The 13,085-nt window shown below is 45.5% G+C and overlaps 2 protein-coding genes across 5 annotated transcripts in view; one reads left to right on the top strand and one right to left on the bottom strand.

The window, feature by feature from the left end:
* The window catches only part of abca4b (ATP-binding cassette, sub-family A (ABC1), member 4b), a 147,830-nt gene extending 145,274 nt beyond the window's left edge, over positions 1-2,556 (top strand). The window contains exon 49 of the mRNA XM_055642473.1: positions 156-2,556. Coding sequence (XP_055498448.1) covers positions 156-317 — 162 coding nt within the window. The 3' untranslated portion in view covers positions 318-2,556. The remainder of the gene's footprint in view (positions 1-155) is intronic.
* A 523-nt stretch (positions 2,557-3,079) lies between these two features.
* LOC129700768 (very-long-chain enoyl-CoA reductase-like) overlaps positions 3,080-13,085 on the bottom strand; it is a 79,388-nt gene continuing 69,382 nt past the window's right edge. Inside the window, exons 7-10 of one of the 4 annotated variants that reach the window (XM_055641454.1) lie at positions 10,784-10,841; positions 7,638-7,726; positions 5,953-5,998; positions 3,080-5,837 (exon numbers count right to left, since the gene is read on the bottom strand). In XM_055641454.1, coding sequence (XP_055497429.1) covers positions 5,710-5,837; positions 5,953-5,998; positions 7,638-7,726; positions 10,784-10,841 — 321 coding nt within the window. In that variant the 3' untranslated portion in view covers positions 3,080-5,709. The remainder of the gene's footprint in view (positions 5,838-5,952; positions 5,999-7,637; positions 7,727-10,783; positions 10,842-13,085) is intronic. The other 3 variants (XM_055641450.1, XM_055641453.1, XM_055641451.1) reach the window with 3 other exon arrangements.

Genomic DNA, 13,085 nt, shown 5'->3' with positions numbered 1-13,085 from the left:
TGCCAGAAAACTTGAGGGTGATTTATTTTGTGCCTCTAATGCTTTGTGTAAGTTTAAACGTCCTGCACTGTACTTGCCTGCAAGGCTCCTACGCTTGTTGGTGTTGGTCCCTTGTCACACTTTGACCATTTCTGGTTCCGTTTACCTCCGCCCAGGTGTTTGTGAACTTTGCCAAACAGCAAACAGCTGAAGACGAGAATCTCGCCCTCCACCCCCGTGCTGCAGCGGCCAGGAGAGAAGTGAAAGTCACACCAGCTCCCGCGGAAGCAGCTCCCGGCTCAGCCGGTGGCGGCCTGAACAAGGAGAAGAAGTCCTGAGGAAATTCCAACAAAGCCGCAGTGAACAGGCTGAATCGCAAAGGTCCTGCCGGTTTCAATAAGGGAGACCACCCCTGTGATAATTCCACGCGGCTACCACTACCAGGAGCATCAACACGTGGACGCCAAGCGTTGTGACTTGCTAAATAGTGAGCTGCTAATCTCAATGTCATGTACGTCTCACTCTAAAGGAAGGTCCACCTGTGGCTGAATACAGTAACTTTAAGTAGCTTTAACCTGAAGAAGGGTCTCGACCCGAAAACGTCACCCATTCCTTCTCTCCAGAGATGCTGCCTGTCCCGCTGAGTTAGTCCAGCACTTTGTGTCTCTCTTCAATTTAAACCAGCATCTGCAGTTCTTTCCTACACAGTAGCTTTAAGTTGGGCTTGGCTGTGGCTATTTCTCAGTCATAACATAGATGCCTGTACATCCCTCCTAGTGGGCAGAATGCAGAACTGTAGTCATTACTTGCAGGATTCCATGTCATTCAGCATTGTTAGCAGTGAAGGGGTTCTTTACCCGTTAACATTCCAATACTGTACCTCCAAATAGAATGGATGGAGTGTGGTAAAACATGTTGTCAGACTGGAAGTAAATAAATATTAAAACAGGGATGAGAGAGCTAATTTTCCTCAGCACACTACTTCAAGTTCAAGTGAGTTTATTGTCATGTGTCCCTTTATAGGACAATGAAATTCTTGCTTTGCTTCAGCACACAGAACATAGTAGGCATTTACTACAAAACAGATCAGTGTGTCCATATACCATAATATAAATATATACACACATGAATAAGTAAACTGATGAAGTGCAAATAACAGATAATGGGTTATTAATAATCAGAGTTTTGTCCGAGCCAGGTTTAATAGCCCGATGGCTGTGGGGAAGTAGCTATTCCTGAACCTGGTTGTTGCAGTCTTCAGGCTCCTGTACCTTCTACCTGAAGGACCCTTCCTAAAAAGCACAATACCGCAGATGCAGGATAACTGCAACACAAACAGAAAATGTCGGAAATATTCAGCCGGGCAGGCAGCTTCTAACATGTTATGCCCCATCAGTCTAAACTCTTTCACCAGCTTCTCCATGTTTACTATTTGAATTATTTTTAGCAATACAGCACAGTTGCAATACTGGCTCTTGCCCAACAGTGTGGACAATTGCCCAGGTGTGCTGCACTCACATATAGCAGAACATGTCCAATCTGCCTGATTACTGCCCAATGTTAACCCTCAATCATCTGCAAAGTGATGGTAGCTGCCGTCCGCATTACTATCAAGCGCCACTTACTGAACAATAACACCTTCACACGCGCCCACTATGGATTTAACCTTCAGACCTCATCGCACCCTTCATCCAAACAGGCACCACTGAGCTGAACTCCAGAGGTGAGGTGAGAGAGACGTTGGTTTAGTTTAGTTTAGTTTATTGTCACATGTACCGAGTTACAGTGAAAAGCTTTTGCTGCGTGCTAACCAGTCAACCCATCCACAGTGTACAGATACATGATAAAGGGCTATAATATTTAGTGAAAGATAAAGTCCAGCAAAGTCTGATTAAAGATAGTCCGAGGGTCCCCAATATGGTAGGTAGTAGTTCAGGAGGACCACTCTCTAGTCGTTGATAGAATGATTCAGTTGCCTGATCACAGCGAGGAAGAAACTGTCCCTAAATTTGGAGATGTGCGTTTTCACACTTCTGTACCTCTCGCTTATTCTCTCTCCATAGATGTTACTTGCCCTGCTGAGTATTTTCAATATGTTTCTGTTTTCATTTGAATTGGCTGCAATGTTTCCTATGTTGCAATTCATTAAAAAACACTTCTTGGTGTAAAGTAATTTTCAAAAGTAGCATAAAAGGCCTGATTCAAATGCAAGCCTGTTTCTATTACGTGAAATACAGGTTTATGACTATGCTGTAGCTATGATAGATGAACTACCCCCCCACCGTCCTATCGTCCTATTTGCTAAAGTCAGCAATGGTAAAGTTTGTGCCCATAATTGGTGAGCCCACAATTGAGCGTGGGAATGGAATGATTTAAGCTCCAGATTCCTTCAGGGCCTGTCCCACCAGCATGCGACTCCAAGCGGCATGCGCGACGTAACGTGATCGCTTGAGCTGTACAGCCTCGCGGGGCCGGTCCCACTTCGATCGCCAGAGCCGTATGGAGTTGTGCGGAGCTGGTCCCGACATCGCGCGGAACTCCGAAAAACTGACCGTGTTCAAAAATTCCACACGGCAACGGCCTGCCCGCCCGCAGCTGCCTCGACGCCGTACACAGCGTCTTGACGCCGTACGTCACGCGTGAACTTCCCGCGGACTTCGCTTGAGCTTCACGTCACTCACTCGACCTCCGCGCGACCCCCGCTTCCGGTTTGGTCACGCTTGCCGCGTGCAGGTCGCATGCTCGTGGGACAGGCCCTGTACTGTGATAAACCTTGGCTGTCACTCTTCATAAATCTGCAGCTCCAAGAGAATTTTCAACCATCACACTATCTATTACAGGCGGGGCAGTGGTACAGCTGTTAGAGCGGCTGCCTCACAGCACCAGAGACCCGGGTTCGTTCCTGACCTCGGATGCAGTTTGTGTGGGGTTTGCACGTTCTCCCTGTGACCAAATGCATTTCCCCCAGTGCTCTGGTTTCCTCCCACAGACGTGCGGGTTTGTAGGTTGATTGACCTCCGTAAATGTCCCCTAGTGTATGGGGAGCGGATGTGAAAGTGGGATAATATGGAACTCGTGTGAACGGGTGATCGATGGTCGGTGTGGACTCGGTGGGCTGATGGGCCTGTTTCCGTGCTGTATCTTTCAACCAATCAATCAATTAAAACAAATATTTAAGGTAGATTTAAGGTTTATAGTGGTAATTAGAAAGCATCAAAATATAATAGATTGCTATAAAATTATGAATAAAATTCCAACCAACCACATTGGCTATTACCTAACACTTTGAGTTATAATTAGTTAAAAGGATCACAGCTGAAGACCCAGAAACATTGCTCTGCTACACAAAAACCTTTCTCCAACTGGTCCTCACCCCGCACAAACAGGATCACACACACACAGATGCACGCTGCATGTACACACAGCACACGCACGCATACACACCTGCACCGCACACGTATATACACACACAAATGTACACTCACACACTGATGCACACACTAATGGAAACATGCAACAAAAAACATACAGACATGTTTAGAGGGGGAAAACACATACATAGAAACAGAAATGCGTGGAAACAAATATGTACTGTATACTGAGTCAGGCGTATTTATATATTATATATACAACACACAGTGGTTCAGCGGTTGAACTACTGCCTTACAACGTCAGAGACCCGGGTTCGATCCTGACTACGGATGGTTGTCTGTACGGAGCTTGTACGTTCTCCCCGTGACGTGCATGGGTTTTCTCCAAGATCTTTGGTTTCCTCCACAGTCCAAAGACTTACAGGTTTGTAGGTTGATTGACGGTGTAAATTTAAATTGTCCTTAGTGTGTGTAGGGGAGTGTAAATGTGCGGGGATTGAGAATACGTCTGTAACGTAACAAAATGTGGAAAAAGTGAAGGGGTCTGAATACTTTCTGAATACACTGTATACACACAGAAACATGCAGACACGCAGAGAGAGAGATTCGCTGCACTTTGAGACCATCGCAAGATCAATGAAGCAAGTCGGCTAAGTACTCTACCGAAACGTTGAGACACTGTACCACTTAGTCAGACATGAAATACATCACTGTTAAAATGTGCTTTTATTAACTGTCAGAGTTATTATATAACTGATCATCTTCAAATGCAAAGTCAGTACTTTTATAAGATCATTCTTTTAAGAGTTTGAGCCCAGAAATGCTGAACAATCAGCTTTGTCAGTGGGGAAGCGATGGTGATAGATGCCGAGTGCTGCACAGACTGACATCTGGTGTTTGGAAAGCTTGCAAGTCTTTCTGATGTATTCAGTGCAAATACCCATGAACGGTTGCTGATTGAACTGCAAATTCTCTTTATATGAGTGCTACCTGCAACAGCCCTGAAGGACAGGCTCTGAAATCTCTAATCAATGAATTGATAGTGGGATACAATTAATGATGAACAAATCATTATCACCATCCCTCGGGTCAACTCATGAGACAAGTGGAATGGAAATCTGAATATTGTACATTACACAGTCTGAGTTATACAGCCAGGACCGTGAACAATATTGCAGTCTAAAACACACACAACTTAAACTCTAAGATGGAATTGAGTAGATTTGCAAGCTTAGCTCTTCATAGACCACACTCTGAATGATATGATGTAACTGCGTACAATATGGAGGTGGTTTGGCCTTGGTGTGATGGTTAATAGTTAGCCCTCAACCCACACTGCGTAAATGGATTATCTGCTTGTTATATTCCTCTGATGTTGGAGGAACCAAACTGTTCCACGGTTCCTGAGTTACAATCAGTGATTCTTTCAGAAGTATTTCATGAACAATAAAATGCTTGGTGAAATCCCAACATTGTGATGGCCATTATATAAATGCATTTTTTTGGTATATTATGAGCATGGTTACGTCAGTGACATTCACTGCGTGTTCACTACCAAGGCGTTACTCAAGGGAAGCCATGGACCAGTGATGTTCACACCCGCCAGTAACGTTAACTTTGGGGCAGCACAGTGGTGCAGTAGTAGAGTTGCTGCCTTACAGCTCCAGAGACCCGGGTTCGATCCTGACTATGGGTGCTGTCTGTACATAGTTTGTACATTCTCCCTGTGGCCGCATGGGTTTCTCCAGATGCTTCATTTTCATCCCACGTTCCAAAGTTTGTAGGTTCATTGGCTTCGGCAAAAGTGTAAATTGTTCCTTGCATGTGCAGGATAGTTCTAGTGTACGGGGTGATCGCTGGTCGGCGCAGACTCGGTAGGCAGAAGGGCCTCTCTCCGTGCCGTATCGCCAACGTATAAAGTCTGCATCTGCAAAATAACACGCAGGATGCCATTTGCTGTCCGCATTTGTGTTTATTTAGGAAACAACATTTTTGTAACAGCAAAGCTCCCTGCTTTAACCAGGCAGTAAAATATGAACCGGTGCCAGTGCACAGAGTGTGACGAGCAGTAGCATCAGAGCACCGCTGTGAGGCCAAGTTAATGTGAGATAATTGGGGAGAGTCAAGGCTTGGATCAACCTGATTTAAGACGCATCAGCATGGAGTCATATAATAACCAGCCAACGATGTTCCTGATTTGGGACAGTTCACTGCTGCTGGATCCTGTGTGGTTTCAATTTGCAAATCAATATTGGCCATCAACATACACTGATGATCCAGCAAGAGAATGTCAGTCCAGCAACAATGGTGAAAACTACCGGCAAGAGGACCTTGAATTAGTGGGACCCAGTTTGCTATATTATAGCAGGAAAGGTATTATTGGCATGCGCAGGGTGGGATAATCCTTAAACTCCTTCAGATACATATGGTGCTTCCCTTTAGCCCAGACGGTCATCTGAAAGAAACCGATTAGGGTGAACAGTCCAACTGAAAGGCAACAGAAAAGAGAGTGTTAAATGAGAATTCTGTAGATGTCCTTGAAGAATGTTGTTACTACACTTGCGATGATTGTTTTGTGTCGGTAATGTTGCACCAGACTTACCTGGAAGACATTGTGTCATTATGGTGAAACCAATCCAAGACCCTACCTGGAGAAGGTGAACAGATTGAGAGGGTCAGACTGATTCATAAACGGTAGCTAGCTGAATAACTTGCTTTTAACTACAAGCGATAGATTCACACTTTAAATTTTACATGTACAAACATACGTTTACAAATTTGCACATTCACGTCAACAAGCTCAGGCTTGCGATAATGAAATAATAAAATGCAGATTACTAACCCACTCATTAGCATTTTAAAAAGCATTAAACACCACATATGCAGCTAAATAAAACTGATATCTGGAATATTGAGACTCGGATCGTGACAGAAAGAAAATGAAGCAACACTATGATGTAGGAAGGAATGGCAGATGCTGGTTTACACCAAAGTTAGGCACAAAATACTGGAGTAACTCAGTGGGTCAAGCAGCATCCCCGGAGAAAAGCAATAGATGACATTTCGGGTCAAGATGCTTCAGACGAAGGATCTCAACCCGAAACGTCACCTAGGCAACACCATTGTTCACTCTTCACTGGATATATAGTGGACACAAACTCTCACCCAAATAGAGGCATCAGGAGTCCGAGGTTCATGTGAGCATTTAGGAATTGGGTTTCTAACACCGGAAAGAGTCTATTGTGTGTCATCAGTATTTCTTTAAATGGAGGATTTGAAGTGTAAAGTGCTTACACTTTCACAGCTTTGAGCACAGGCGGTGAGATCTTGATGTTACTAGTCCTGATGTGGTGGGTACATAGCGATACGGCTCCACACTGAATAGGAGAGGTTTGTTTTACCTCCAGCACTTCAGAGATAACACAACACTTGATAAAAGGTTAATGTCACCATCCCTGTAACAGTGGTACTCACACACCAACCCACGTCATAGTCATAGAGTGATACAGCGTGGAAACAGACCCTTCGGCCCAACTTGCCACACCAGCCAACATTTCCCAGCTACACTAGTCCCACCTGCCTGCGTTTAGCCCATATCCCTCTAAAGCTGTACCTGCCTAACTGATTCTTAAATGTTGCGCTAATCTCTGCCACAACTGCCTCCTCTGGCAGCTCGTTCCATACACCACCAGCCTTTGTGTGAAAAAGTTACCCCTCACATTCCTATTTAATCTATTCCCCTTCACCTTAAACCTATGTCCTCTGGTCCTCGATTCCCCTACTCTGGACAAGAAACACTGTGCATCTATCCGATCTATTCCTCTCATGATTTTATACACCTCTACAAGATCATCCCTCATCCACTTGATCTCCCAGGAATAAAGTCCCAGCCTGCTCAACCCCTCCCCATAGCTCAGACCCTCGAGTCCTGACAACATCTTCATAAAGGTTACACAAAAAAGCTGGAGAAACTCAGCGGGTGCAGCAGCATCTATGGAGCGAAGGAAATAGGCAACGTTTCGGGCCGAAACCCTTCTGAAGAAGGGTTTCGGCCCGAAACGTTGCCTATTTCCTTCGCTCCATAGATGCTGCTGCACCCGCTGAGTTTCTCCAGCTTTTTTGTGTAACCTTCGATTCTCCAGCATCTGCAGTTCCCTCTTAAACATCTTCATAAACACTTACTTCCATGTACTTCAACCAAAGAGACCTGCACTGCTGGTTACAAACACCAACCTGACTGGAGATAAATCCCACCGAGTGTGTGTGAGCTCGGGGCATGGAACATACCTCGTACGTGTAGTTTGGACAGGAGACGAAGAAGAAGAGCCAGGTGAAAGGGTTCTTTGTCGGTTTAGGAATCTTCCGCATCTTGGATCCTGGGGATGGAATGGGCACACGCTGATCATGAGTGTCTCCAAACCACACGAGGACGCAGCTTACAACCCAATGGCACAAACATTCAATCCTACAATTTTAGGTCACTTACAACCCTCCCTCCACCTTCATTTCCCCATGCTGCTGTGCTATGACTTAATGACTCACAATTAATGGAACATCAGTTAATGTTGGCTTACATGCAAGGAAACCAGCTTTATTTGTGAAAGTCTTCCACTCCTGAGAGCTTTAAGGGCCTGTCCCACTTACGCGACCTTTACAGGCGACTGCCGCGACCCATGATAGGTCGTGAGAGGTCATGAGAGGTCTCCTATTGCGTACAGTTTTGGTCTCCAAATCTGAGGAAGGACATTATTGCCATAGAGGGAGTGCAGAGACAGTTCACCAGACTGACTCCTGGGATGTCAGGACTGTCTTATGAAGAAAGACTGGATAGACTTGGTTTATACTCTCTAGAATTTAGAAGATTGAGAGGGGATCTTATAGAAACTTACAAAATTCTTAAGGGGTTGGACAGGCTAGATGCAGGAAGATTGTTCCCGATGTTAGGGAAGTCCAGGACAAGGGGTCACAGCCTAAGGATAAAGGGGAAATCCTTTAAAACCGAGATGAGAAGAACTTTTTTCACGCAGAGAGTGGTGAATCTCTGGAACTCTCTGCCACAGAGGGTAGTTCAGGCCAGTTCATTGGCTATATGTAAGAGGGAGTTAGATGTGGCCCTTGTGGCTAAGGGGATCAGGGGGTATGGAGAGAAGGCAGGTACGGGATACTGAGTTGGATGATCAGCCATGATCATATTGAATGGCGGTGCAGGCTCGAAGGGCCGAATGGCCTACTCCTGCACCTAATTTCTATGTTTCTATGTGAGAGGTCACCCGCGACATGTCGCCAGGGGTCGCCAATATGGTTGTGAGAGGTCTCCTATGGTTGTGAGAGGTCTCCAAAGAGCCGTAGCGTCTTTCTGGTCGCCGCTGAATTTTCACCATGTTGAAAATTCCGGCGACCAATCACGGGTCGCGGCAGTCGCCTGTAAAGGTCGCGTAAGTGGGACAGGCCCTTAATATGACAGTGTTCTATCAAAAATACGGGTTTGTTTTCCGAAGAGGGTTTACAGTAAGGAATTGTTTACATACTGAATGACTATTAAAACACAAAGTACTTGTGCTGTAACGCCAGGATAAGCGCTCAAGCCACAAATCAATCAATCAGTTTTATTCATCACATACACATATAAGGGCAGTGAAATAAATTTGCCAGCAGCGGTACAATCAAAAAAGAACACACAATACATAATAAAAAAATGAACACAAACATCCAGCACAGCATTCATCACTGAGGTGGAAGGCACAAAGTACAGTCACTCTCCTCCATTATTCACCTGTGGTCGGGGCCATAAACCTCCGCAGTCACTGCTACGGACAGCCTCTAGTCCGGATGGTCGAACACATGAAATCCAAGCTCAATGCCAAAGTGGTATCTATCTACACACACTTATGCTATAGGACAATAACTAACTTTATATTCAGTAATAAGCTATCTACATGTTGATAAACACACAAGCTGAATGTTTAACCAAGAAACACAATCTCAATGGCACATGAGAATGTAAAATACCTTTACAGAGTTAAGCCATGGGACGACAACAAATAGGTGTGTAGATTACCAGTATATCATTGGGATTATCAAATGGGCACCTCCTTCACTGGTGTTTCATTGAGTTAGGCCCACAACACCAGTTATGCAAAGGTCATTGACCTAACATTTTCTCAGTCTTTCTTCCCCTCAATCTTTCACCCTAATGCCACCAAGCTTTCTGCTGGGTAGAGCCAATTTACAGATCAAATGGAAGATTGACACAAGATGCTGGAGTAACTCAGTGGATCAGGCAGCATCTCCGCATAGAAGGAATGGGTGACATTTCAGGTCGAGACCCTTCTTCATTATTCAACTTTCATACTAGAACAAAGGTAAGCCCAAATTCACTCATCAAGTGATGTGGATGGAGGAAGGAACTGCAGATGTTGGCTTATATTGAAGTTAGACACAAAATGCTGGAGTAACATAGAAACATAGAAAATAGTTGCAGGAGTAGGCCATTTGGCCCTTCGAGCCTGCACCACCATTCAATATGATCATGGCTGATCATCCAACTCAGTATCCTGTACCTGCTTTCTCTCCATACCCCCTGATCCCTTTAGCCACAAGGGCCACATCTAACTCCCTCTTAAATATAGCCAATGAACTGGCCACCTTCTGTGGCAGAGAATTCCACAGATTCACCACTCTCTGTGTGAAAAATATTTTCCTCATCTCGGTCCTAAAAGATTTCCTCCTTATCCTTAAACTGTGATCCCTTGTTCTGGACTTCCCCAACATCGGGAACAATCTTCATGCATCTAGCCTGTCCAACCCCTTAAGAATTTTGTAAGTTTCTATAAGATCCCCACTCAATCTTCTAAATTCTAGTGAGTACAAGCCGAGTCTATCATATGAAAGTCCTGACATCCCAGGAATTAGTCTGGTGAACCTTCTCTGAACTCCCTCTATGGCAAGAATGTCTTTCCTCAGATTAGGAGACCAAAACTGTAAGCAATACTCCAGGTGTGGTCTCACCAAGGCCCTGTACAACTGCAGTAGAACCTCCCTGCTCCTATACTCAACCCGGCAGGTCAGGTAACATCTCTGGAGAGAAGGAATTATGATGCTTTGGGTCGAGACCCTTCTTCAGAAGGTCTGAAGAAAAGTCTCGACCCGAAACGCCACCCATCATTTCTCTCCAGAGTTGTTGCCTGTCTCAATGCATTTTGTGTCTATCTGCAGTAGGTAGGTGATGCTGCTGCATGCAGGCATTCAACGGCTGTGCCCCGAATTGCCATCCACTCCGCACTGATGGGGTGAGAGAAAGGGCCCTCAACCAAACAGCTCCAGAACCAAAGTCCTCTACCAGAACTTCTTTAACCTGCGCTCCTTACAGGGAAACACACTGACAGTGGTGGGTGACAGGTAGAAAGGTAACAGGACTGTGTGATGGCACTTACCCTCTGAACGCAGGTTCCTCAGCGTTATATGGATTGAGAAATTCCCCAACTCGCACACCTACAACAATGCACAAAAGGATATGTTAAGAGACTGCTCATCCTCTGCGATGTACCGTGCTCATGTTTCCTTACAACACAGTCAGAGGCTGGAGTTGAAAAGCAAGCTGCCGGAGGAACACAGTGGGTCAGGCGGCATCTGTGGAGGGAAATGGACAGACAAGGTTTCAGATCGGACACCCTTCTTCAGACATTCTGAAATGTCGTCTGTCCGTTTCCCTCCGCGGTTGCTACCCGGCCCATGGAGTTCCTCCAGCAGATTGTTTTTTTTTACTCAAGATTCTAGCACCTGCCGTCTCTTGTGTCTCCGTAGTAGGAGGCTATTCGGCCCATTGCGTCTGTACTGACTCTTGGAACAATCCCATTCAAACCCTATGTTTATTTACACCTCTCGTATTCTCTCTCGTAGGCCCATTAACTTCATCCTGATTCTCCCGCCAATGACCCTACCAGCCGCATGTCATTGGGGTGCAGAGGAGTCCGGAGCATCCGGAGAATGCCACACGGACACAGGGAGAGTGTGCAAACTACACGCTGGTGGAGGGTTTGGTTTATTTTTTGTCACATGCACTGAGATACAGTGGGAAACTTCGTTTGCATGCTATCCAGTAAAACCACGAGGACCATCAAGCCCCTATACCAGTACAACAAGCAGTGCAACGGGAAAAATACCAGAGTGCGGAATATAACACTAGGACATTGGTCACAGAGAAGGCGCAGTGAAAGGGCCGCAATACCGCTGGGTTGTAAGCTGCCCAAGCAAAAATATGAGGTGCTGTTCCTCCAATTTGCCTGTGCCTTCACTCTGGTAGTGGTGGAGGCCCAGGACAGAAAAATCAGCATGGGAACGGTAAGAGGAGTTAACATTTTTTTCGCAGCCGGGAGATCGTGTAGGCCAAAAGCATTCCTTCAGTCTGAAACATAGAAACTAGGTGCAGGAGTAGGCCATTCGGCCCCTCGAGCCTGCATCGACATTCAATATGATCATGGCTGATCATCCAACTCAGTATCCTGTACCTGCCTTCTCTCCATACCCTCTGATACCCCTAGCCACAAGGGCCACATCTAACTCCCTCTTAAATATAGCCAATGAACTGGCCTCAACTACCTTCTGTGGCAGAGAATTCCAGAGATTCACCACTCTCTGTGTGAAAAATGTTTTGCTCATCTTGGTACCTAAAAGATTTCCCCCTTATCCTTAAACTGTGACCCCTTGTTCTGGGATTCCCCAACATCGGGAACAATCTTCCTGCATCTTGCCTGTCGAACCCCTTAAGAATTTTGTAAGTTTCTATAAGATCCCCCCTCAATCTACTAAATTCTAGCGAGTACAATCCAGTCTTTCTTCATATGAAAGTCCTGACATCCCAGGAATCAGTCTGGTGAACCTTCTCTGTAGTCCCTCTATGGCAAGAATGTCTTTCCTCAGGTTAGGAGACCAAAACTGTACGCAATACTCCAGGTGTAGTCTCACCAAGACCCTGTACAACTGCAGTAGAACCTCCCTGCTCCTATACTCAAATCCATTTGCTATGAATGCTAACATACCATTCGCCTTCTTCACTGCCTGCTGAACCTGCATGCCTACTTTTAATGACTAGTGTACCATGACACCCAGGTCTCGTTGCATCTCCCCTTGTCCTAATCGGCCACCATTCAGATAATAGTCTACTTTCCTGTTTTTGCCGCCAAAGTGGATAACCTCACATTTATCCACATTATACTACATCTGCCATGCATTTGCCCACTCACCCAGCCTATCCAAGTCACCTTGCAGCCTCCTAGCATCCTCCTCACAGCTAACACTGCCCCCCATCTTCGTGTCATCCGCAAACTTGGAGATGTTGCATTCAATTCCCTCATCCAAATCATTAATATATATTGTAAATAGCTGGGGTCCCAGCACTGAGCCTTGCGGTACCCCATTAGTCACTGCCTGCCATTGTGAAAAGGACCCGTTTACTCCTACTCTTTGCTTCCTGTCTGCCAGCCAGTTCTCTGTCCACATCAATATTGAACCCCCAATACCGTGTGCTTTAAGTTTGTATACTATTCTGAAGAAGGATTCCCACCCTGAAACGTCACCTATTCCTACTCTCCAGAGATGCTGCCTGACCCTCTGAGTTACTCCAGCATTTTGTGTCTTTATCTTCCCGCAACAGATAAGCTGAAGCTCTGTCACAGCCAGACGTGGACAGTGGAACCCAACTCAAGTATAATCCGAAACTCTCCTTGAAAAGAATGC

The sequence above is a fragment of the Leucoraja erinacea genome, chromosome 10, assembly GCF_028641065.1.
Source record: "Leucoraja erinacea ecotype New England chromosome 10, Leri_hhj_1, whole genome shotgun sequence".
NCBI lineage: Eukaryota > Metazoa > Chordata > Chondrichthyes > Rajiformes > Rajidae > Leucoraja > Leucoraja erinaceus.
This window is presented reverse-complemented; position numbering and strand designations above follow the sequence as displayed.